Consider the following 26,745-nt stretch of genomic DNA (forward strand, 5'->3'; position numbering starts at 1 on the left):
TCAAAGATCCACTATGTTTGTTCAAAGAATTTGTTTATTGCATGTTAAAATGTCCTACGTTTAACAACTGTATATTTGAAAAGCACCACATCTTTGCTTTAACAGAGAATGTTTAATTTTCACTGTACAGCTGACAAGAAACACACATGAATACATGGATTGTCCTTACTCTGTACCTCACTTTATATGTAAGATAGAATTGCACTGAAGCGTTAAATTACAAATAAATATGACTATTTGATCTTAAAAGAAAATCACCTTAAATACATCTATATTTGAACAATAAATATAAAAGTCCTTAAAAATTAGAAAAAAAACAGCTTGACAAAAACATGAAATAAACGTTAACATTAAAATGTGCAATAAATAAAATAACTGGCATGACAACAAGTCATTGATTACTTTCCACAGCTACGGTATGATCATGAATTCTTTTCATAAAAAAGTTATTTATATATTGAGTTATTGGTGATCTGGGCTACATGTCATAAATAAGATCACTGCCTAATGCTACGCTCACTGTTAATGTGCCAGTTTTATAATGCACACATTTTAAACACCTAAAAACTATCCAGGAAGTCAAAATGTTACACTAAAGTGCAGAGCCTCCCTTTACATCCATATCTGACCATTCATTTATCCAAGGTGGCTTTCCATTTCCAATGGTGCATCATTATACCCTGTCGGTTGTGGTAGCTCAAAAAGCCTCAACGCATCAAAAGTGCAACTATTTCATCCCAGCGTCATGTTCTCCACAGTTGGTGTCAGAGAATTCGGGGGATTTTCCTGTGAGGACAAAAGGTAAAACTGAGTTTAAAATTCCTATAAAGCAAAAGTAATTTGCGGTGATTTTGATCAGCATTTTCCTTCCTACCTTCTCCTTCGTTGTAAGTAAATATGGACGAGCCAATAGGCAACCACAGGCCAGAGAGTAGTAAACACCACTGTGAGTGGAGAGAAGTCAAAAGGCCACCAAGATGGTCTTAAGAACTGTAAAAAGAAAATTCCATTGTTTTCTGATTGGATACAACTGGGTCATAAAAACGGGCCCTATTATACACATGTTCAGGTTTATATTGGCATTGTTTGCCTCTACTATGACATGTTTACATGCTTGCTTTAATGTTCTTCATACTGCTTGTGCTGCAGCACCTCTGTTCACCCTCTGTTTGAAACCAGAGCCCAAGAAGCTCTGATTGGTTAGCTGGCCAGCTCTGTTGTGATTAGTCAACTGCTTGGAGAAATCCTGCCCCTTAGCCTATCACATACAATGTGTATGTGTACTAGCCAAGAGGAGTGCAAGTGTTACAAAGTGATGGCATTATGTTACGTAAACAATGGACTCCAATGGAGGCATTTCGTACAGGAATTTTAGGATTTTAGCCTTTACATTTACATGCATAAAAACCTATAATACACACTACAGGAAAGCAAAACCCCAAAAAGCACAATAAAATGAGATGTTAAAAAAAATGATCTACCTTGTTTGCTACAGCCAGGGTGTCCCCCTGATTTGGCGAAGATGATCTTGACTGAAAAATGCAAGAACAAGAAAACATCGAAATCTATAAATAAATCTATGATAAATTGTCATGGAGACAATCATCAACAATGACACATTTCAGTACACACTGTGGCTAACACCAGTGTTTTTTCACCTGTGGCACTGTTAGCGCCTCCAGAGCATGCAGCCTGTGCAACACCCTGGCCATGTCGTGCTGCAGCCTCAGCAGAGCGGTAGCTATTTGCTCGTTGATGTTTGCCCTGGCAATGCTGACAGGATATGTGCTCTGTGACACACAACAGCAAACAGCATCTATACTGGCAGTACGCTGAGAACCACAGGAAGTTCTTGGCGGTGAACCTGGATCTGGAGTCAAAAAAATGATATCTTAATGTTTGTGAATGACCGCTTAATGTTATGTTATCTTGTGCATGGAAATTAGATTCTTAGGAGGAAGGTACATTCACTGTAAGTATGAGTCATTGTCAATAGTCTCACCTCTCCCTGTTCTTGACAAGGAGCTGTTGATGCTTGCACTAATCCCTTCTTTAAAGTAAGAATCTCCCATGAGCACTTGATCCTCTCCTGCATTCAGGGTAGTGTTGCTCTCAAACCAATGATCCCTTTGCCTCACTGAGGCAGCTGCTGAACCAGGCGAGCGTATTCTTGACGTTGACAGGCCCTTTGTAGGAAAAAAAAGAGAGTCAAGCATGGTTTGAATATTCATAATAATAATAATAATAATAATAATAGACATAGGTCAGAACAAAGCGGCACACTCTGGGTCGGAAAAGTGAAGCGTATGTGCTTTTACCCTGTGTTTTTCTAAGGGCCAGCTCCTCAGATTTTTGTATAGAAGTCTATAAAAAAAATCTTACTTGATTTATTATCTCAGTTAATGTTTTCATAATGAGTTAATAGCCTCAATTGAGAGTTGTAAGGCTAAGTCAATACAGCAAGATGTTTATTTTGTAAATAATGGTTTCATTATTAAAATAAAATAGAGTAAAATAGACGATAAAGTAGAGTATGCTTTACGGCGGGACAGGCAGCTACAACAATGTTGTCCGGTTTGGGTTCTCTCCGTGTTTTCATCTAACCGTTTTAACATTTTCATATTGTGTTTTTATTTATCAGTTAATTGTAACATTATGGTTGCCCAAAATGTATTTATCTAAATAGTTATCACTACAAGAAAAGCTGAACGCAGGTGGAGAAAAACAAATCTCCAGGTTCACTTTGAAATTTATAAAGAAAGACTTGGCTTTTATAATTTAGAATTAAAAAAGGCACGACAGTCTTTCTTCTCTGACATCATTGCCAAAAACACAAACAACTCACGTGCCTTGTTTGCTACCGTTGAGAGACTAACAAACCCCCCAGCGTCAGTAGCCTCTGAATTTCAATCCACCAGGGCCTGCAATGAATTTGCCTCCTCTTCACTGACAAAATTCAGAAAATCAGACAGGCAGTCGATGTTTCTGTATCAGGTACAGCAAATGTGTTGTCCTTGTGTCCACTTAAAATCAATTCAAACACCGTGACACAATTCCATCAGATTAATGATAAAGACCTAGAGGACATTATTCAACATCTGAAGTCCTCCTCCTGCTGCCTTGATATTAGGCTATATTACCTACAAGCTTTTTCAAAAAAATGTTCATAGCATGTCCTCAGAGCTACTTCATATAGTAAACAGGTCTCTTCACTCAGGTGTATTTCCACAGGCCCTGAAAACTGCAGTCATTAAACCGCTCTTAAAAAAGAATAATCTGGATGCTTCAGTGATGAATAATTACAGGCCCATATCAAACTTATCCATTTTTAGGTAAATCATTGAAAAAGTAGTTTTTAAAACTGAGTAATTTCTTGGATGCAAATAACTGTTTTGATGTGTTCCAGTCAGGCTTTCGACTGCACCACAGCACTGAGACTGCTCTTGTTAAGGTCTTCAATGACATCCACTTAAACACAGACAGAATCTCAGTGTTAGTATTATTAGATCTCAGCGCTGCATTTGACACTGTTGACCACAAAATATTACTAGACCGACTAGAAAACTGGTTGGGACTTTTGGCAACACTTCTAAATTGGTTTGAATCCTACTTAAAGGACAGGAAACACTTTGTTTCTATAGGCAGCTACACATCAGAGCTGACAAATATGACATTTGGGGTTCCTCAAGGCTCCATCTTTGGGCCTCTTCTCTTTAACATCTACATGCTTCCACTGGCTCAGATAATGAAAAGCAACTAAACAAGTTACCATAGCTATGCAGATGATAAAAACAAATGTACATTACCATTTCACCAGGAGACTATGCTCCAATTCAAACACTGAGTAAGTGCATTGAACAAATCAATGACTGGATGAGTCAGATTGTTCTCCAATTAAACAAAGACAAAACTGAGGTCATTGTTTTTGGAACAAAGGAGGAACGACAAAAAGTCAGCACTGAGCTTCAGTCAGCAATGTTCAAAACAACAGCTAACACCAGAAACCTAGGTGTAGTCATGGACTCTGACCTGAATTTCAACAGTCACATTAAAACAGTTACTAAGTCCACCTACTATCACCTGAAGAACATATCTAGGATTAAAGGACTAATGTCACAGCAGGATCTAGAAAAACGTGTCCATGCCTTTAACTTCAGTAGACTGGACTACTGTAATGGTGTCTTTGCAGGTCTCAGTAGAAAGCTGCAGCTGATTGAGAACGCTGCGGCTCGAGTCCTCGCTAACACTAAGAGAGTGGATCACATCAGTCCAGTTCTGAAGTCTTTACACTGGCTTCCTGTCTGTCAGAGAATTGATTTCAAACTTCTGCTGCTGGTTTATAAAGCATTGAATGGTTTAGGCCCAAAATACATTTGTGATCTCCTGCTACATTATGAACCATCCAGAACTCTCAGGTCTTCTGGACGGGTCAGCTTTCTGTCCCCAGACTTAGAACTAAACAAGGAGAAGCAGCGTTCAGTTATTATGCTCCAAATATCTGGAACAAACTCCCAGAACCCTGCAGGTCCGCTGCAACTCTTACTACTTTTAAATCCAGGCTGAAAACATTTATTTTTGCCGCTGCTTTTAATTGAACTGTTCTTATCTAACATTGCACTGTGACTTTTATTCATGCATCTGATACCGGTTGTGTTTATTTTATTATCTTTGTTTTGAAATGCCTTTTTATATTGTGTTTATGCTGCACTACTTCTAAAACCTCTTAATGTCTCTCATCAACACTTTGAATTGCCTTGTGTTGAAAGGTGCTATATAAATAGACTTACCTTTCCTTATAATAAACAGTATTTCATTTCATTTCACTGTACAATATTTCATTGTACATTCTGTTCTTGTAAACATCATATTCCATGTATGTGTATATAGACTCATCTTGCATTATTTGTATTTTATTTGTATTTACTTGCAAATCTTGCAACATTCTCTTGCACTATTTTATTTATTTTCAGTTATTTCTTACATATCTACACTTTATCTACTGTGCATATGACAATAAAGCCTTTGAATCTTGAACTTTGAATCTGAATCAAGTATCCTTAAGCATCCTATTGATGAATAAACTGCTCAGTTATGTGGTTTTTTTGAGCTAGACTATTTCTTCAGAATGTTTCTATTTCACAAGGATTTCCCTTCGTCATGTGTTGAGCTGAGGTGCTGGGAGATGTAGGTAACTCTTTCCCTACGCTTCTTTATGCTAAGCTAAGCTAACTGCCCCCTGGCAACTACTCAGTTGTAAGATTTGTATTGATCATCTAGATTTTCTAAAGAAATACAATTTGAATAATATCTGAAATGGTGAAAGTCATTCTTGTGGTGCACACTATAGAGAGGGGACACCACACCTCTTCCATGGCTAGATGCTCCATCGAGTCACAGAATTCCTCGTTGTCCGAGTCTGTGGATCGCCGATTCTTCTCAGGAACAACGTAACTACGACCTGAAAATCAACATAAATCAAATAATATCATTTTCCACAACATTAAGTTTGTTATATATATTTAAATTGTTTTATCATTTTTGCTGCTGCAAAAGATAAAAATGTATAGTATTATTCAAACATTTTACATTAGTGTTTCATCTTACCACCCGGGTGTCCATTAAAGTGCATGTACGAGTTGTACTGCTCAATAGCAGGCTCTAAGGAGCAGGCCAGCTCCTCCTCCTCCACCTCGCTGTTGAGGGAGCTGTGCGTCCCGTTGGTGAAGGAGCACACGCTGGGCTCCATGCTGCTGCTGGACCCCCTGGTGTCAGACCTCCACCTCTTGTTTACCATCAGCAGCGTCGGATCAGGCCTCCATCCTTAGACAGAACAAGAAAGAGAGAAAGAGTGTGACGCAGCATTACAAAATGGTGCAGCTCTTTTTTTAATGAGCACTTTGTCTGTGCATACAGTGGGGCAAAAAAGTATTTAGTCAGTCACCAATTGTGCAAGTACTCCCATTTAAAAAGATGAGAGAGGCCTGTAATTTTTATCATAGGTATACCTCAACTATGAGAGACAGAATGAGAAAAAAAAATCCAGGAAATCACATTGTAGGATTTTTAAAGAATTTATTTTCAAATTATTGTGGAAAATAAGTATTTGGTCAATAACAAAAGTTCATCTCAATACTTTGATATATACCCTTTGTTGGCAATGACAGAGGTCAAACGTTTTCTGTAAGTCTTCACAAGGTTTCCACACACTGTTGCTGGTATTTTGGCCCATTCCTCCATGCAGATCTCCTCTAAAGCAGTGATGTTTTGGGGCTGTCGCTGGGCAACACGGACTTTCAACTCCCTCCAAAGATTTTCTATGGGGTTGAGATCTGGAGACTGGCTAGGCCACTCCAGGACCTTGAAATGCTTCTTACGAAGCCACTCTTTCGTTGCCCTGGCGGTGTGTTTGGGATCATTGTCATGCTGAAAGACCCAGCCACGCTTCATCTTCAGTGCCCTTGCTGAGGGAAGGAGGTTTTTACTCAAAATCTCACGATACATGGCCCCATTCATTCTTTCCTTTACACGGATCAGTCGTCCTGGTCCCTTTGCAGAAAAACAGCCCCAAAGCATGATGTCTCCACCCCCATGCTTCACAGTAGGTATGGTGTTCTTTGGATGCAACTCTGCATTCTTTCTCCTCCAAACACGACGAGTTGAGTTTTTACCAAAAAGTTCTATTTTGGTTTCATCTGGCCATATGACATTCTCCCAATCCTCTTCTGGATCATCCAAATGCCCTCTAGCAAACTTCAGACGGGCCTGGACATGTACTGGCTTAAGCAGGGGGACACGTCTGGAACGGCAGGATTGAAGTCCCTGGCGGCGTAGTGTGTTACTGATGGTAGCCTCTGTTACTTTGGTCCCAGCTCTCTGCAGGTCATTCACTAGGTCCCCCCGTGTGGTTCTGGGATTTTTGCTCACCGTTCTTGTGATCATTTTGACCCCACGGGGTGAGATCTTGCGTGGAGCCCCACATCGAGGGAGATTAGCAGTGGTCTTGTATGTCTTCCATTTTCTAATAATTGCTCCCACAGTTGATTTCTTCACACCAAGCTGCTTACCTATTGCAGATTCAGTTTTCCCAGCCTGGTGCAGGTCTACAATTTTGTCTCTGGTCTCCTTTGACAGCTCTTTGGTCTTGGCCATAGTGGAGTTTGGAGTATGACTGTTTGAGGTTGTGGACAGGTGTCTTTTATACTGATAACGAGTTCAAAAAGGTGTCATTAATACAGGTAACGAGTGGAGGACAGAGGAGCCTCTTAAAGAAGAAGTTACAGGTCTGTGAGAGCCAGAAATCTTGCTTGTTTGTAGGTGACCAAATACTTATTTTACCGAGGAATTTACCAATTAATTCATTAAAAATCCTACAATGTGATTTCCTGGATTTTTTTTTCTCATTTTGTCTCTCATAGTTGAGGTATACCTATGATAAAAATTACAGGCCTCTCTCATCTTTTTAAATGGGAGAACTTGCACAATTGGTGGCTGACTAAATACTTTTTTGCCCCACTGTATCTTGCCGTGGATGTAAGAAGTGAAAAATACGTTTTTTTATCTTATTGAAAGACATCACATTCATTTGCTTTCAAAGGAAACTATGCAAATCTTTAACCCTTGAAATGCACTTAAAGGCGTCACAAAGGTGTGTTGTAGACAAAATGTGATTTTTGTTTATTTTCAAAGAAAAAGGGTTGATAAGAGTTTTTGATAAACTGAAGAACACAGCACAAAAACTCAATAAAAAAGTGCTTTCCTACCTCTAAATTAAGAAAAAACTGGACAATTAAAGGAAAGTAGTGCATATATAAGTTAATAAATAATATGTGCTACATAAAAACAAAGCAGTTTTTATGTAGCAAGTTTGTTTAAGGTTGCAAACAGGTCACACATATTCAAATCACTTTCCCAACAAGGCAGAGAAGATTGCTGAACAATTGGCGTCTGACATTTTCAACATGGTCACTCATAAAACAGTAAAGTGTATGAACAGGGACTATTTTCAGCGGAGGGTACACATTTGGGTACACTTTTGATTATTTCTGGTAGCAGCGCTGAATGTGGGATACACTTGCATATTTCTGCACAAAAACAGTTTTCTTAAATGACACAACCCTTTGATCTTTCATTCAGATACATTAAACATAATTTATATAGTTTGTCGTTTTTTTCCGAACGAGTGGAAGAGAAACTTTGGGATTTTAGACTTTGCAGATCATTTACATACACCAACAACGATATAACACGTTTCAGGAAAGGGAAAGACCAAAAAAGCACCATCTGACCTCTTAAATGTTTCTTTCTTTGTTTATGTGTTGTACAAAAACACTAAGGAAATACCTTGTTTTAAATAATCTAATCGACAATAAATAGGATTTTGATTTTTCTGATTTCCAACATCGGTGTGCTTTTGGAAGACTCATTGGAGCCGATGAATAATATTTATCAGGCATTGCTTTCGTCTTTCCAATGGCAATATACAAAAATAGAAAATATCTCCACCCTTAACCTCTTAATAACATAAAAAGTAAGTACTCCCTAAGAACACAGCACATTTCACATCACAAAAACGCTACAGCTAGAGACGGTACCTTTTTCCTCCTGCCCCTCCTCGTCTTCGTCCTCTGTATTGTCTTCTTCATCTCCATTATCCTCTTCCTCACTTTTCCTCCAATCGCTACTTTCCTCATTTCTCTCCACTTCACTATTTTCCTTGCTCCCCCATGCCTCCTCGCTACTGACACTTATGCCAAGAACACTGCTGTCATTTTCATGGAGGTTCTGTATATCATCCCACAGATCCCCATAGCCTGAGCGATGAGGGAAACACTTTTGATTACCTCTTTAGCAAAGTATTACATTACACAGTGTTACTCTACATAAAACAGAGACAGATCACATTGACCACGGCTCCTACACACTACATCTACACCACGACGCAAGCAAAAAGCCAACACACTGACCAACTACAGCACATGTACGGCAACAATGACACACTCCTTTCTTTTCAAAAATGTTCTTCTTACACTCCCTGTAGTTTAATCCAAGGACAATGTACACTTATCACTTTTACGCTTTGAAATTAAACAATGAAAGCCACTTAATTAGGTTAAAACACGCTTGTAATATCGGATCTATCAACTGTAGATCTACTGCGAACACCAAAGACTTGCCTTCCATTGTCGGTTTCTTAAGCTGCCTGTTCAGCTCATCTAGTGATAAAAACACAAGTAAGACAGCCTCAGTATTCAAGAGAATGTCCTCCGTTTGTCCAACAAAGAGGATTAACAGCAGTGCTACGTCCCACTTGAGCGGCAGTGCTCTCCATGGATGGCATTCTGCTTTTATCACAGCATTGTTTATTGTGTACATTACCTCCATGCCCTGCAAAAGGCCTGGTGAAGGGTCTGCTGTCCACCTCGTGATCTTCAGCTTCTTCTCCTTCTCTGTCTCCCTCTGTGTAGAAGTTGCCCAGCTTCTGCACCAGGTCGGACACTTCATCTGAGATTGGGATGGTCTCCAAAATCTGAAAACACACATAGGTAATAAAAGGTATAGCTCAAATATGCAGAGTTTGAAATTGTCACAATGAACACAAGCAAGATTGTCAATACGTCACCAGAAAAAAAAGATACCTTAAAGCCTCAGAAACAGGTAAGAAGGGTTGTATTTGAAAAATGGTCCGTCATAAATAAACATTGGTGTGTTGTACACTTTTCCAACTGTCAGAACATCAACGTGAAGAGATGTGTACTCCAAGTTTATTAACTTACTACTATGCATGTTTTTCCATGTTAGTTTGTCTTGAATGGACTTACCATCTGGATGTCCTCAATATAATTCTTCATGGCGTCCTCCTTTGTCATATCTCCTAAAGAGCTCCATGCATCCCTGGTAACACAAAGTGAAAACTGAAAAACTAGAAATATGCAGTTTCAGCTGTGTTAACTTTGGGAGAAATCTAACTAAACTATTAAACGCTGTATTTTACTGCAGGCTAATCCATGAGATATACCCACAGATTTTTGCAGTAAAAAATGTTTTTTTTAAATAAGCTATGATGTTGGAAAAGTGGTATTTCAGGTTTGTGAAGCCCTTTTGTAAATAAAGGAAGTGAAACTGACTGTATGAAAATGATGGTGTATTACATGCAAAATACACTAGCTGTCTTTCTACTTTGTGGCATGAGAAGTACCTCTAAATTAAATCAATATAAGTACCATTTTTCTTTTCCATGAGAGTCCCAGAATCTGTTCGGTCTGGGAATGTTGCATGGCCCTAAGGTGGCCTGCTTATAGTAACTGTAGAACATCAGCAACATGTCATCAGATGGCTGGAACGGACCTGAGAAAATGAGGAGAAGTATAAAAGGTGTTACGTTATTTCTTTTAGCTATTCCTATCTAAAAAATATACATACAATAATGTCTTCAAACATTACACTTTAGGCATCCATTACAAGTAATAAAAACATCATTCAAAATGTCTCTTGACCATAAATATCAGCATCAAAGAAAAAGAGTAAAACTACTCTGCACTATGGCACTTTCCAGAATAATATAAGTTTTATCCCTCTAAATGTACTTGTATTATCAAAAGTGAAAAAAGGTACTCTTTATGCATAATGACTCTTTTGGCAGTATAATATTACAATTTCCAGTTTCATAAACACCATGAAAGAGCATTTTAGATTTGTAGTTTTAATGTGATCTTCAAGGACAATTCGTACCCCAAACACAGCCTCTTCACACTCCTCCCCTCAGGCAGACGCTATACTGTACAGGAGCATGAAGACCCGGACTACCAGACTCACCAACAGCTTTTACCCACAGGCCATAAGACTTGTGAATAACTCTATCAGACATCGCCCCCCTCCCCTGTACATTATCCCAATCATGACCATCAGCGCTAACACTGGCTGTGAATACATTTTTTTTACACACTGTATCCAATGTGTTATTCATATGCATATTCATATATTTATAGACCATACTCTACCCTTCTGATTATATCTCATTTTTATCATGTAGCACATCATGCACTTTTATTTTAAATGTAAGTTGGCTTAAGCTTTTAATAATAAATGATTATGTTAGTTTTTAACTCACATGTTTGTTTGTGTGTATGTATAGTTCAGTAGGAGTTTTTTAATATTTAGGCGTGAACAGTTGAGCATAATTATTTCATTGTACAGTGTAACATATGCGGATATAATATCTTGAATCTTTAATGTGTAGCTTATCTTAGAAACTTCAGAGAATACACAGTTGACCACAGTACTGCATCATATCATGTCAGCAGAAAATGTGTTCTTATTGTTAAAAATAACGTAGTCTTTAATTAATTATAGTGGAGTAAAAAGGACAAATTTTAGTGCAGAAATGTAGTGGAATATAAACTTAAAGTAGAAGTAAAGTACAAGTATACAAACATAATACTTAAAAGGGGCCCTATTATGGTTTTGGGAGTTTTCCCTTTACTTTAATTAAAACCATCAGCATTATAAGACATTAGTTCCAGCTTCCAGCAGCATCTTTTTTCTGTGTTGCAGTATTATTGCTCAAGAACACAAAAAGGGAAACATAGAAGTGCAAGGCAGCTTGAAAATGTTACTTTCTGAGCCACAATGTGAGCTACAGGAGTTGTTGTTAGACTTGAGAAATGACTTGTACAGTTAATCAGCTCTTATCCTTATAGCAGCTTTGTCAATAGAGGGCCAGACAGAAGCTCTGCATGTAGGTCAATCACCTGGAGTGTTTACACACAAACAAGCACAGACACAACACACAGCAAATGACTCAAAGTATAACCCTTCATTCATAGAATTGGATCCAGTAATAAAACAAGTCCTCACCATCTTCAGGCAAACTCCGGATCACTTTAACTGCCGCAACAAATTTCTCCTCCAGGCAGTGTTTGTCCTCCTCCTGCGCCATGCTGAGTCCCAATAAAGAGGAAATGAAGGAGTCCTCACATCTTGAACATAAATATCAAACAATTAATGTAAAAAAACAAGCCAGTGCAAAATGTCTTCAGGGGAGGACACTTTCACACAATTGGCCATCACTGCAGCTGGTTGCCACTTGTCTTATCTAAGGAGGAAGGCTGTTTCCTCTGTAACCTGGGAGATTTTCGGATGAATCTGGTTTATATAATTAGCCCTTGTCGGTTCAGCGCCAAAACACTATATTATGCTTTAACATGAAGGATTCCTGATGTGCTTGATTTGATAGACACTCACCACACTGTTCATATTCGCCGGTTCTATAATTATTCCATTAGCCCGGTGTTTGTCTGCAATATGCAGCAGAAAGCCAATTCCGACTCGGGTCAAGGATGAGCCAAGCTGTCAACGTCTGACTGCTAAACATTTCTGGGAAATGTAGTTTCTCTGAAACAAATCTTCGGTTAAATTGTGTTTAAAACGTGACGTTGAAAACGTCATGTCCCACAAACCCCTCTGTGCCGGGATTTAAACCGCGGTGGGTTTTGGGAAATGTAGTGTTGTGAGGTTTTTCTTGTATCGTAAGCAAAACATTAACATGATATTAACACGAAATATGCTGAAATACCCTTCACGGATTTTAGTACATATTTCAATATTAATTATTTTGAAAAAAAAAATCACATATGATCTTCTGTGGGTATGTTTTAGGTGGATGTTTAAACACTAGTGTAGTAGTTTTATTGTTTTTATTTGATAAAATGACCACAGGTTAAACAGTTATAACGAATGGAATAGTCTACTACTGTTATGTTAATACCATGTTCAAGAGTTCCAACATGTTATTAGGCTAGATATTCAACTTTAGTTTATTAATTGTGATGACTATATAAAGGACAAATGTGATGATAATATTAGTGTTACGTCATCGTTTTGTAAATTATCTTCAATTTACCAGACTCTTCCTCAGTTCAACGGTGCAACATACAATAAACTCAAGCCATGAAAAGAAGTGCAACTAATTATTTGACACAAAGTATTTTGAAATAATTATATTTGAGAAATGTAATGCCAATAATAGAAAATCAAATAATAATTAATGCTATTATCATAAAAAAAAAAAACATGTTATGGACTCATACGTCATGACGGTGAAATGTCATTGGTCTGTTGCGCTTCTCCTTGGCCTCTCGGCCAATCACCGGCCGCCGTTTGTGACGTAGCTTCCATTTGTCACAGGCTGTTGTGAATCGGAGGCCAGCGGCCCCACAATGCCAGGCGGGGGAGCCCCTCTCTCAGCTACACACAAGAGCATCAACGCCTCGCCTCACTGAAAAGGACAGAGAGAGGAGAGAAATGCAAAGGGATGTAAGATGGCAGAGCTACAAATGCTATTAGAGGAGGAAATCCCTGCCGGTAAAAGAGCGCTTGTGGAAAGCTATCAGAATCTGTCCAAGGTTGCGGAATACTGTGAAAACAATTATGTTCAGGTAAGAGATGCCTAACCACCGTTAAATGTGGTAATTTCATCCGCTCTCTCCGTCGTTTCTGCGGTGCTGTAGTAGAAGTGAGTGAAACCACAGGGACAGGAAAGGGAACCTTAAAACCGCTAACTACACGTAGTTGCCTTTCATCACGGTATACTAATTCAGTCGTGGCTCAGTGCAGTGTTAACAGGCTTGGCTGCATTTCGGTATTTTCTCTTTTTAGCTAGTCGCTGCGGTTTACAGGAGCCGTGCTCACATTTAAAGGCTGTGTGTTGAAGGCTGCTGGGGGCTTACAGAGGGTGTGTCGTTGTTATGACCGAGTGGTTTTGTCACATTCTCTGATAGGTACCTCTGACTAATAATAATGTTCCCCCTGCATTTTTATACATTCTGAAATAAGCCTTCATTTTTTGTTTTCGCATGACAGGCGTTTTTGTTCCACATAACGGCGTTATAAAGGAAACACCGCGAAGGAAATCTTTAAAGAGCCATTTTACTCGTGAAAAATGTAAAAACTAACATTAGCAAAATTGTAAGTAACATTGTGTGTGTATCATCACACTCGAAAAGCCTTTGGAAACATACAATTTGTCCCTGTAAAGTCGATATAACTGTAGCATGTTTAGTACAGACCCTAGTACCCTACTCACTAGTCATGTTATAACCCTTAGCCATTAACATTAGCATAGCATCTGTAAATTGTTTATTATTAGTGTCTATCATTATGTGGGCAAAGTGCTAATAGACTTTTAGGGAAAAACACAATCTAAATGTGCAGTAAAGCTGCTCATGATGCAGATCACATCATGTGTTTGCTGCTACAGTGCTGAAAACATGGCTCCAGACCATGTCCATGGATCATTTGCATTCAAATGAATGGAGGTGCAGGTGTCTGCTGCTTTTTGCATATTAGGATTGAATGGTAAATCAGTATTAGGGAAAGTATGAATCAGAAGCAAAGTGGGGATCTGCATGGACAATACAAGTTTGATTGTGTAATGCAAGTAAAGAGAGTAATACACCCACAAAATAATGTCATACACGTAGCAGCAAACAGCAATATTTTTACACTGGGTGTCTCCTTGGGGGTTTCCATTGGACAAAATCTCAATGATCCATGGCCTAGCGAAGATCAAATATTTAAGGAAGAAGATTTCTAGCCAGAAGAGTTCCTCACAATACATCGCGTCTGACTGTTACATTTCCACAGTGTGAATGTATTCAGTTAAAGTGGGCGAGAGAGTGAGCTCAAATGTATCATCACTAGGTTGAATGATGTTGTGTGAACAGCAGCGTCTGTTGACAGAAACCCTACTGTGCTCCAGCATGGTCTTCTGTGGTGAGAAAGTAATGTAGGTTACACTGCTTATATCTGTGAGCAGAAAGTTACCCTAGATCTTTAATATTAAGCTCAAAGGTTGTGCTGTTCTATTTAGGTCTCACAGGTACTTCCTTGGTGGCCAGTTCGGTGGAAATGTCATGCTTCTGTTGCTAAACGTATCTAGGAGCAGTGGGTTAGAGGTTAAACCATGTGGCTGATTTATTGATTTTTTACATGTTCCCTAGGGGATGTTTAACATTTCAGTAATTTGGATTATTGGATGGAAATTAAATTATAATTCTCGTCAGCTACATCTTGTGAGAAACACCTGGTTAATAACCCCTTTGTGTTATCACTAGGGAGAAATGTATCTGTGTTTGTTCCTAAACTTCTTGGATAAAAACCTAACAATCAGAGGAATCATGCTTCCTTTACCCCCATTTTTTTTATTTTTCTGATTGATAATGCCAACATAAGAAAAGTCCTTGACATGTTAAGTAAACTGCAAGCAGCAGGGCTGGAAATGAGGACAACTGACAAAAAAGCTTTGAGAGAAAATCTCAAATTGATGCTGGATGGCTTAACGTCATAGCTTCCTAAAACAATAACACTTCTTATCTTATTACCCATGTCTGTAACCCACCATGTCATAAAACCAGAAATGATACTGTGAATGTTGTACGAGTCCCATGATATTATTAAAGGTCCAGAATATCCAGTATTTTTTAAAAGAGCTGCACTTATCCAATCAAGATTAAATAACCCTATTTAAATCTTGGAAGATTTGTCGGGAAGATATCAATTTGAAGCAACACACAGGGTTTATTTTCTGTGAGAAAATTAAGTAATTCCATTGACCACATCCCATACTATTTCAAATGCTTAGTCGCTTCTAAATATATTATGAGTAGTAGATGCATGGTGCTTTTCATACGCTTCTCTGGTGATATCCAATGCCATGTAATGTAGTCCCCTTCTCGTTCTGCAATATTTACAATATTGCGTGGAATATTGAAGATGCTCGTATGTTACTGCTGCAGCATAACAATTTCTTCGGGGATCATAAAAACATTAACTCGGATTGTGCATGCATAAGAACATGTTCGACCATCACAGCAGGGAGTTAAGAGTGAGGAAGCTGTGCATTAGTGCTCTATTGGATGTACGTTACCATATTCAAAAGACACGTCTTAGTTTAACGTTTGAGAAATGCAGTTTATGCATTCACCATTGACCTGCATTTCAAAAACTGCTCAAAATAACACACAGGCAGCGCATGCCTTGAGAAAAAAATATGAGTTTTATTCTTAGATTAGATATTTGAACTTATCCATTTGAAGGGCTGTCGCCGACAAAATGATTGGTGACATGAAAGAAGAACTCTGCTTTGTAAGTACCCTTCTAAAGGCCTTTGTATACCAAAATAGCAACTCCTAGATGATATCTGGTGTCACATTGAATATGCTGTTTTTGGATGGGCCCGTTCAGGTTTTAAAAAAATACTAGTTCTTAAACGAACACCACTTTAATTTTATTCCAGCATGTGCTTTGCATGTCTACACAACAAACGTGCAAATCAATATGTATGAGTGGTACTTAATTAATGGACAAGTCAGTATCAGTATTAGTTTTTGGCTTCAACTTAAAGAGAAACAGTTGCTTCTCTCGATGTAGTGATTTGTTGCCATTGGGTTTGTTCCATTGACTTTTAAATGACATCAGAAAATAACTTGATAGCAAACAAACAATCATAGTTTCACGTTTTAATCGCTAGGACTATCTCAACATATTATCATTACTTTATGACTTTTGAAACGAAAATGAAATCAAAAGTTCCAGAATCCAGAAGTTATAGGCTAACGTTCGGCTATAAACAAACTACTAGACAGTCACATGAATAGAAGTTACCGCTTAGCTAAACGCTGCTACAGTTCATCTTTATGACCCTCATTGGGCACATGCAACTATAGTTTTTTATGACACAAAGGCTTTGGAGTTGTTGGGTATTTGCTCGCAAATCTTATCGCACAACAAAAAATGTAAACCTTGTGTTTGAACCACAGCCATTATTTCAGGAATCTAACCAACATCTTTTTTTAAAAACAGTTGACTTTGGGACTAGTGAACCTGAAGTGCCGAAATGCTAACAGATTTTTATTCCTGCACCACTCTATAAAAAGATGTATGACTAAAGGGGGTGTTAGATGGAAACCCTGAATCTACTTAATATTTCCCTCATGTTGACCCCTCAAAAATCCCCACCCCCGGCTGACTCACAGCCATTCATCATGACTCATGAGGTACATGATAATCCGTTAGTTCAGTATGACCTGGCACCAAGCAATGACATTACTCCAGAGCATTGTTAAAGTTGTGTCTCACAAAAAAGAAATTCCAAGTGAAGCTCTTAGAAGGAGCCTTTTATAAGCTTAATATGAAACATAATATCTGAGAGTAGGAAGAAGGAAGGAGAGTGAATCAGCATACAGAATCGAGTTTTCAACTTAGCCGTGTAATAGGCATGTTTATATCCTTCAGTGTTTGTGCACAAGTGGCTCCTTGCAATGTGTTTCACTAGTCTGTACATGGCTTTGGAAACATTAGTCAGCATTTCCAGCATACCTGCGGATTTCTGCAAACCACACTAAAGCTGGTACATTTTGTACCCTTTTATAAGAGTCTTTATTCCTTATTTTATATGTTTGCGATGGCAAATAAGTCAGGATTGCAGTCTGTCATTGAGCATATTCACAACGTTGTAAAACAAACAGGCATAGTGAAAGACATTACATTCATTCAGCTTTCAACACTACAGACTCCGGGCTGCAGGTGGTTTGCAGGTGGACAGATGGTCCTTTTCCGGTGACATGATGCAGGCTGTTCAACTCCTGTTACCACACGCGGACCAAATTGTTGCCCGGTAACAGCTGGCAGATCATAGTTGATGACTGTGTGGCATTCATATGATTGTAGATTAGAGTTTATGTGAAACTATTCATAGTGACTGATACGCTTAAGATACAGCTATAGATCAAACTCTGTGGGTAAGACTTTTAAAGAAATAGATTGACATTTTAAAAACAAACTTATTTGCTTTTTTCGAGGAGCGGGAGATCTAATATTGACAATGCACTGGTCCATTAAGTATTAAACTACAGCCAAGAAATAAATAGCTTATACCAGCAAAAGAACAGGAAATAGGGAGGAACAATTAATCAATTATGATTGAAATTAGTAGCTGCCATCTTTCAAATGCAGGGTAAATGTTTGCTATGCCTATATGGGATATATATTTGCCTTATCTTAAAAATAATCATTTTTTAACAATGAATTCCTAAATTAAAAAAAGTCAGGGATATAATTACATGACATGCTATACATATTCCGTATTACTTCATCAAAATTAATCAACTTTTCGCCTACTTTTATGTGTGTAATTGGAGCAAACGGCAAACAAATGTCATTTTTAAGTTTTGGTTGGCATTTTCAATTTAATACAAGTAATTCATCAATGAAAAAACAACATGTATGGAGTTATTCATATTGACAATAATTAGTAGTTGTAATCCTCCTTTATGTTTATTGCAAAACACCAACAGTCCCCTGTTGTTGTGGTTCTCATTGGCTGCATATCACTGTTTTGTTTCCAAACTATAAATATGTCCATTCGGTCCCTTCGCTATTTAAAGGCCTCCAGAAACAGATGGTTCACACAGCCGGGTGGAGATTTGGGACCCTAGGAAATGTCTTGGCATTCCTGCTCACTGGGCACAACTCCCACCGTGCACCTGTCCCATGTTGTCCATCTGGGTTATTTGAAAGTTATTGTTGTCCAACTCAAGGATGCTTTGCTTCCAAAAAGTCATTTCCTTGAGAGTCGTTACCTCTCGTTCATTTTTCAGATCAGATCTTTGCAGTTCAAAAACAGCTGAGAATAAACATCATGTCAAATATAGTTTGGGATATATATATATATGATTGGGATGATATTGTAGCAATTCCTTTTGAGATTGATAGAGTGGTGCAGTTTTGTGGGCAAACACGTTTATGATACTTACATGTTTTGTTTAGCAGGCTTAGCTCAATATATAACGCTACTTTGATGATCTTTTCTAAGACTGAATGCATAGCTAGAGTAAAAAGCTAACGTTGGCTATAAACAAACTATATCCCGGTTGCATGACTTCACTCAGAACACCGCTAAGCTAAAGGTGGACTCGTGTTCAGCGTGATGACGATAGTAGTCTCATTTAGTCACTTGTAAGCAAATGCATTTTATATGACACGTAGAAGCTTTGGACATTCACGAGTTTTTGAACAAACGTAAAAGTCTATTAAGCTTGTGTCGACAAACATGTTCAAAAAAACTTTGACTTCAAGACGAGGTAACAGAATGTGGTAAAATGATGCTACGTCAGTTCCAGGCTTCAGTGCTCATTCCTGCACCACTCTATTGGAGCTGATACCTTACCTCCCCCTGCCAACTCCTCCATTTCTTCCGCCAACACATCCCTTCACATATCTTTCTGACTTTCTGTGTATTTTGTTCCTTTTCTCTGCCAGGCTCAAGACAAGAAGAAGGCCCTGGAGGAGACCAAGGCCTACACCACCCAGTCTCTGGCCAGCGTGGCCTACCAAATCAATGCCTTAGCTAACAATGTGCTGCAGCTGCTGGACATCCAGGCCTCGCAACTGCGGCGCATGGAGTCCTCCATCAACCACATCTCCCAGGTAGGGTTGTCACAGTGAAGGAATTTCCCGCCATGAGATTAAAGATATTGATTGATTTTGACAGTATTGGTTTTGGATATACTTCAGATTATTTCATAATATAATAAGGTTAATTGTTAGGCTATTGGTACGTAGGCTATATTGTTGACATTAAAATGACACGTAGACACGGTTTTAAAATCGCTTGAAGACTTGTTTATTGTGAAATGTAGAACACAACACAACTAAAGCTGAAGTAGTTTTGGTTTTACAGGTTAGATGCTTTTTATCCGCACAAGCAAATATTCCTTACTTGTTTTGGCTCTTGCTTGGACATAAAAGTTTTAAATATATCCGTGTGTTCTTTTCTCCTCCGACACTTGTAGAACGTGTTGCTCATTGTCTAAAGTTCAATCATTTACAATTTATTTTAGCAGAAACACAGAAAAACATCGTACCAAACACAAACATACCACGTGAAAGAACATAAAGTTCCCTTGCAAAACAAACCTAAATAAATATTTCAAACCCATCGCTTACTGGATAAATCGTGTGGAGGCTTCCAGCGCAGCGCTATCATTTTCTTAGTGGCCGTAAGACCAGCAAGAGCGATGCGTTTTAAAGTTCAATTTCTTACTCTTAATAAAAATGTTCAACCTCGTCTGCTAGATGAAAAAGGAATAGGGTTGCAAGATTCTGGGAATTTTCAAAGATGGAAACTTTCCATGGGACTTTAAGGGAATAAACTGGGAATTTTCCAAATTGAAGGGTTGCTCTTCATAGGGAACTTAAATACAGTTGGGGAAAGTATATTTTAGCATAATCTTGACTAAAACAAACAGATGCCATTCAAGTATATCCATGCCATCCCTAAATCCCATGCACACAGCACACTGCTTACTGCATGGCTATTGAGACCACACCCACTACAGGCACTGTGCATTCCTCCATCACATGCACATAGGATTTCTAGAAGACTGGACCACACTTTTGAGCCCAAAGCACAAGACTATTGAAGCCACACATTAGAGCCTGTGGACTACACAAAGTGAAGTAAGGTTTGATGATATTATGGGGTAATGTATTTATTTTATGTTTAAATTGCAAATGTCACATACAGATGTATTCATCTAGTAGATAGCCAGCTGATAACTTAAATGCTAAATAAGCCATAGCTAGCATCACTTCATTTAGCATCTATGAGGCACTCTTATAAAGATGCTAGCTACCTCAAATGTGATGCTGTTTTTATCTGCCTCCTGCAAGATGTTTTGAAGATCCTTCCAGTTGTGTAGCTAGCCTAACCGTTTATATATCTGTTCATGCCGTTGCATCAATTCCCAGTTAGTTCCCATAAATTCCCATTATTCCCTTGGAAAATTTCCAATATGGAATATTTACCCAAATTCCCCAGCTTAACTCCCCATGAAAATTTACCGGAAACTTACCGAAATTTTCCGCCCCTTTGCAACCCTAGAAATGAATACAAACACATGAATTTAGCAGTTGTGGCGATTGCTTGTCATCGCTTCCCTTCGGCTTGTCAATCAATAACGTGGTGTTGCGATTGCGATTTTTGTCAAACGCTGCCTATCACTTTTATGCTGATGACACTGTTATTTATTGTTGTGCGTCTTCTGTTGTGCATGCATTTGAGATGTTACAGTCTGCTTTTGATGTCGTACAGGCCCGCCTGCAAAGTCTCAAACTGGTTCTAAATGCCAAAAAATCAAAATCATGGTTTTCTCAAAAGCTCCTTACTCAAATAAAAGTACCTCTGTAATAACTGCTCGAGGTAATCCAATCGAGGTTGTCACCAATTACAAATATTTGGGTTTCCTTTTAGATCAGCAGCTCTCCTTTAAATCACATATTGAAAACCAGGTAAAAAAAACTCAGGCTTCTTCCTTTAGTTGACTATGGAGATGTGCTGTACATGTATGCTTCGTCTAAAAGCCTGTCAGCTTCGGACACTGTGTGTCACAGTGCACTGAGGTGTTTCACTGGCTGTGGCCGCCTCACTCATCACTGTAAGCTTTATGCCGAGTCTGGTTGGCCATCACTGAGCACTCTCAGAGAAACTCACTGGTTGCTTATGATTTATAAGGCTCTGCTTGGCTTGGTTCCCTCCTACTTGTGTTCACTCCTACGAGGAGCAGAAACCCGGTATGCCTTACGGTCCAGCGATAGTTACTGCTTGCATATCCCACAAGTTCGGACGGAATTGGGGAAAAAAGCGTTCAGTTTCGCTGCCCCATCAACTTGGAACAATTTTCAAGCCGAACTAAAAATGTCTGAACTTGTATCTTTTAATGTCTTCCGCCGGTTCCTAAAGGACCGACAACAAACAATATTTGGACGGTGCCTCTGCTCCTAATTATTTCCTAGCGATTCCTTTGCTCTTGCACTTTGTTGTTATTTTATTCCCTATTTATTGTAATGTATTTGTATCTTGTATGTTGATGACGTGTGCTGCTGCCTTCTTGGCCAGGTCACCCTTGAAAATGAGATCACGATCTCAATGGGTCTTTTACCTGGTTAAATAAAGGTTAAATAAATAAATAATTGAGGGTATTGCGTCTGCATTTATGCATGATATCCAGGGCCTTTTTTAAAAATCTCATCTGCATATAGAACAGAGCCTTTATTCCAAACAAGCCAACACTAGAGCATACCATTATAGTTCATAGAGCATATTTAGTAATACCAGTATGACATCCCTGTTTTTTTCTACTTTTGTTTGAGTTGGCTTCTTGATGCGATTTAAAACATCCTCTATTTTTACTCCATAAATCATAATGTACATTTCCACACCAGTCATCCTGCCACACTGACCACCAGTTCCTCATCTCTGACAGAAATACTTTTTCTATTTTTCATACATGATTTCCACTCCTTCCATACAGGGGAATATTACTGGATCGAGGTGTGTGCTTTGGGGAATGTCATCTCAAAATTAAACGTATTCGAGTACAATAAAATACAAACCTGCTGGCATTATTCCGTGTCGTAACACCAAAGAGCACAATGGCACATTCACGCTTTATAAAGACAGACAGACACGGCATGGGCATGGATCATGCTGGAGCTCCAGAGCCGCTCTTCAGTCGCTCTTGCTTCATCAGCAGTCCTCTCTCTTTCTCTCTGTGTGCGGCCACCCTGCCTGTGAATGTCCCGGTCCCCTCCCCGTGTGCTTCATTAAGCCTGTCAGGGATGAAGTAAAAATCCTGACGCCAGCTCTCGTTCGCCTGGTTAGCATTTCCAGCTCCTGCTCTACTCCACAGGCTGGAGAACAATTCGGTGCAGGATACAGAAGATAAAGTCTTTTATTGATCCTTTAGATGGCCTTTTGATATTTCTGCTTCAGATCCTATAGCTCTATAGGGATGTGTATAGCAGTGCAGAACAGAAACTGTTTTGTCAGTCAGTATTGTCACTTGACTGTAGTCGCTACTGAGAGCTTTTTATCTCTTGTCAATTAGAGAGACTTACAGTGCATAGTCAATCCATCATGGTGAAAATGTCTTTTTTTACTCAAAGCAGCCATTTTGACTGGCCATAGCAGTAAAGAAAAGTAGAACTAATACATTAACAATGGCTCCATCCCATGTGACTGTTCCACTGAAGCTAAACTGCACAATACTAGAGCAGTATAAAATGAAAGGAGAATATAACGTGTTTATTTTAGAATTCCATCAAGACTTTGCACAATGCAATCCAAAATATATGGTTGAATAAAGATATGATCATCAGAGTTTTGATAAAGGATGATTGTTTTATTATATTCATTTTTGATTCTAATGAAATAGTTCTGATTAAAACAGACATTGTTCGAAGTTAATGTTATCGTCTTCAGTGTTTGACTGAACATCTGATGTCAAAACCCATTCAGAATTGCATTAATTCGGACCCGGCCATGGCGCAACTGGCTGGGGCACCTGCACCGTACGCCCGCGACCCGGGTTCGATTCCCGACCCGTGGTCCTTTCCGGATCCCACCCCGACTCTCTCTCCCACTTTCCTGTCACTCTCCACTGTCCTATCCGATTATAGGCAAAAAGACCCCAAAAAATATCTTAAGAAAAAAAGAATTGCACTGATTCCCACGATAAAACAAATATTTAGTCTTATTTTAAAACAGTTTGACAGACTATATGGGCTAAAACACACAAGAAACAATCATTTCCTACAAAAATGGAGTGATAATACATTTCCTATCATACGGTGGTCCATCTTTACCCAGATGGTTTGGAAATATATTCAATACAAATATGTTTATATAGTCTTGGGCTTCAACGCATAAGGAGGTCCATCTTCCAAAAGTCTCACATTTAATCCCTCACAGAGATGGGTTGGAATTAATGGAAAAAATGAATAGACTAAAAGTCTTTAATTTATTATTCTAGTAGGGATGTGTCCAAGGATTTGCCGTCTAACGTGCTTGCTGGTGCCAGGGTTTTTTTCAGCTTGGGTTAGTTACTCTAAAGAGTTAAAATGGGATTAAAGAGCGAAGGTAGCAGGCAGCCAAACATTGCTGCCACATTCAAGCCCCATCTCTGTAGGATTTAAGAGCCCAGAGCGAAGGAGGCTGTCAAAAACTCCTCCAAGAAAAGTGACTAAATGCAAAACAACGTGTTTAATCAAAGCAGAGAAATGATTCTCCTCTCCGTGTGACCGACAAAAGTGCTTGGGATTCTGTTGCGATACCTTCCCCTGAGTCTCTTTTGCTCTTTTCCATTTCCTCCTTGCTGTTTGCCAGTTTGCTTTCTGATTCATCTGTTCACTTATTTCCTCAAAAGTTGTCATCCATCAGCTCAATGACCCACTTGTGCCTCTTTCTGCTTCATTTCAACCCTCCAAATCCTCTCAAGTGCAGAATGTACCTAGAATGACATCCGAGCGAAAATTCACAAAATGATAATTGCACAAATGCGGACACTTGCGATTCATAACTAGGGAATATTATGTCTATTGGCTGACTCCGTAGACTTGTTACAGAGCCAAATATGAGATCATTGATGTATGAAATCCCACACATCTGCTGACACTCCTTGATACAGACTGCATCATAATTTCCTCTCGCCAAAAAACACTCCAACAAAAACTCTACTGCAGAGACTAATTATTTGCTGAAACACAGATTTATTTGGAGTAAACGTCGATGTTGATCAAGCAGTGAACATAACAGCTGTACCGTCTGCTCTCACAAACACAGTTCAGAGGTTGAGCACATATTTATTAGAGTAAAGATCTTGCAAAACAAATTGAGATTGAGATTGAGAGAGCAGAGGAAGGTCATCACGATTGGGTAACAGTTATTACGTCCAAGTGATTCATAAAGATTACTTCATTTTCTTAACTTCCTCTTTCATAATGTACGTTAAGAGGAAATTCTGCAATAAAGCTGCCGCGATGCAGTCATCACCTCAAGAAATGTTCCACGCCTCCTGAAACGCTGCTTCAATTTCTCCTCAAGAGTAATTTTAGATGGTACTTTAATGGTAGTACAGTGTAGACTTAAGATGAGCTATGACTGGCACTTTTTAAATAGTATATTTGGAACGTGTGTGCAATAGTGTCAAAACAACAACCTACACCTACTGTATGAGTTTTTTACCTGGATTATCCAAAAGCAATGGCGTCCTATGTCATTGGTCTGCCCGAAGTTGTAATAAATGGACTCTTTTAAGCCACATTTTGACAACACATATAGATTTGTGTTGTTTTTTCACTTGTTTAGAAGTCATCTGACTTCTGGATCTTAATTTCTCAGAGAAACAATTCAAGCAAACGTTAATGTCTGCCAAGGTTTGAAAAACATTGATTTTTAAACATGAAAATGTTTTTATTTGTTGTATTTATTGGTATGATCACCCTTTCTGTTTGTTTTGAAGAGAAATACACTTCTGTGGATAATTCAGCTCATAGGAAAAATATGCTGGAGGACAAACAATGCAATAATTCTCAACAAGGGAAACTGACTACATTGACAAACTTCCATCATCTAACGCTACTTCCCAAAGCCACCAAAACCAATTTCTTTGATCGGAAATTAGATATTGTGTGCTTAGAAGGATGTCGACTTAAATGTAAGCCCTAAAATGTTGTCCTTTTCGATCAGGACAGCACACATGAATCAGAATCTAGTTTTACATTACAGTATTTTCTCTTTCTATTTTCTCGTCCGTTTCAAACTGTCCCTGCCTCTCTATCCTTTCCGGGTTTTGTTCTTCTTGCTTTTCCTAATCTGCACTGCACCTCTCCTATCACTGGCAGGAAATAGGCGGGTCATGTTTTTTTCTTTACTTCCCAGCTGAAGTTGGGCGTGTCGCTTCAGTTTCCTCCCCTAAAAAAAGAGCCAAGCATGTTCTCTATATATATCTTTCACATGCGCCACACAGACCTCACATCACATCCACTGTGAGAGTCCTGCACGGCAGCAGAGAGCAGGTCAACTTCACAACACCTATTGGACTTTCAATCCCTCCGTTGGACTCTTCATCAGCTGACGGGTCGGCTGAATGAGATGTCTGAGTGGTGATTGATGCATGACCTTGCTGCTGTGTGTGACTTTCGCAGTCTCACTTTTAACGTAAAAAATACGCTCACACAAAAACATTCACTCATCCGTTTCATTTCAATTCTTCTCTTACAACCCAGTGTATACCAATTGTACAGCATGGTTTCAGTCAATGGTGTACATTTATATAGAGATATGCCAGTTTTGGAGACCCCTTAAACATGTACACACATTCACACACATTCACTCATCATTGGATGTCATCAGGAGAAATTTGGGCTAAATTATCTCGCCCAATGACACTGCAACATATTGACTAGACGGGGACCCAAGTACCTACTCCCTGAGCCGAAGCGCCTACACTATCATGGATTTATATTAGTGCTGGGCAATATATTACTATTATATTAATAAAAATCATAATACAAAATGTGATATCATTTTTGATTTGGGTTATCAAAGTTTTGTCTTTTCCTGTTTAAATCTCAAATCAAAACTCACCTTCTCAAAACTACTTTAATCTGTTCATTAGAATGTTTTGAGGAATTGTACCTCTGTAAAGTTTGTTTGATTCTTTAGAAACGCGCTCTATAAATAACATGGATTATTATTATTATTATTATTCAAAGAGGAAACTTCCCCCTTGCTATTCATTCTTAAGCAGTGTTGTCTGGCTGGGGATTTTCATGTATACACGAAATGTATGGTTATCATCTTTTTACGAATGATCCAATATCTGTAGACTTCATCAAAAATACCTCCAT

General features: G+C 38.7%; 2 protein-coding genes across 7 annotated transcripts in view; one reads left to right on the top strand and one right to left on the bottom strand.

Moving 5' to 3' along the window:
• Window positions 1–16: 16 nt before the first annotated feature.
• Window positions 17–13,676, bottom strand: LOC134865894 (acyl-CoA-binding domain-containing protein 5A-like). 3 transcript variants are annotated; one of them, XM_063885703.1, is made up of 15 exons: window positions 13,453–13,676; window positions 13,086–13,273; window positions 11,854–11,975; window positions 10,221–10,344; window positions 9,819–9,891; window positions 9,376–9,526; window positions 9,174–9,212; window positions 8,592–8,810; window positions 5,605–5,820; window positions 5,364–5,458; window positions 2,003–2,186; window positions 1,659–1,870; window positions 1,482–1,532; window positions 875–990; window positions 17–786 (listed from the first exon to the last, which is right to left on the bottom strand). In XM_063885703.1, the coding sequence occupies exons 2-15, from the start codon at window positions 13,088–13,090 to the stop codon at window positions 765–767; spliced, it is 1,629 nt and encodes a 542-aa protein (XP_063741773.1). In that variant the 5' UTR covers window positions 13,091–13,273; window positions 13,453–13,676; the 3' UTR covers window positions 17–764. The 3 variants fall into 3 exon arrangements, with proteins under 3 accessions (XP_063741773.1, XP_063741774.1, XP_063741775.1); XM_063885704.1 differs by lacking the exons at window positions 13,086–13,273; window positions 13,453–13,676 and adding an exon at window positions 12,241–12,458; XM_063885705.1 differs by lacking the exons at window positions 13,086–13,273; window positions 13,453–13,676 and adding an exon at window positions 12,241–12,316 and having other exon boundaries at window positions 11,854–11,936.
• LOC134865896 (abl interactor 1-like) overlaps window positions 13,165–26,745 on the top strand; it is a 35,444-nt gene continuing 21,863 nt past the window's right edge. Inside the window, exons 1-2 of one of the 4 annotated variants that reach the window (XM_063885711.1) lie at window positions 13,165–13,433; window positions 19,315–19,482. In XM_063885711.1, the coding sequence (XP_063741781.1) occupies window positions 13,317–13,433; window positions 19,315–19,482 (285 nt within the window). In that variant the 5' untranslated portion in view covers window positions 13,165–13,316. The remainder of the gene's footprint in view (window positions 13,434–19,314; window positions 19,483–26,745) is intronic. The other 3 variants (XM_063885713.1, XM_063885712.1, XM_063885714.1) reach the window with 3 other exon arrangements.

The sequence above is a fragment of the Eleginops maclovinus genome, chromosome 6 (genome assembly GCF_036324505.1).
Source record: "Eleginops maclovinus isolate JMC-PN-2008 ecotype Puerto Natales chromosome 6, JC_Emac_rtc_rv5, whole genome shotgun sequence".
In the NCBI taxonomy this organism is placed as follows: domain Eukaryota; kingdom Metazoa; phylum Chordata; class Actinopteri; order Perciformes; family Eleginopidae; genus Eleginops; species Eleginops maclovinus.

What these genes read in the sequence shown, in the direction of transcription:
- LOC134865894 (XM_063885703.1), bottom strand. An exon ending in GCCTTTTGCAGGGCATGGAG is followed by an intron (nt 9,213 to 9,375) that starts GTAATGTACACA and finishes TTTTATCACTAG; the next exon opens with ATGAGCTGAACAGGCAGCTT. An exon ending in TAAGAAACCGACAATGGAAG is followed by an intron (nt 8,811 to 9,173) that starts GCAAGTCTTTGG and finishes CTCATCGCTCAG; the next exon opens with GCTATGGGGATCTGTGGGAT.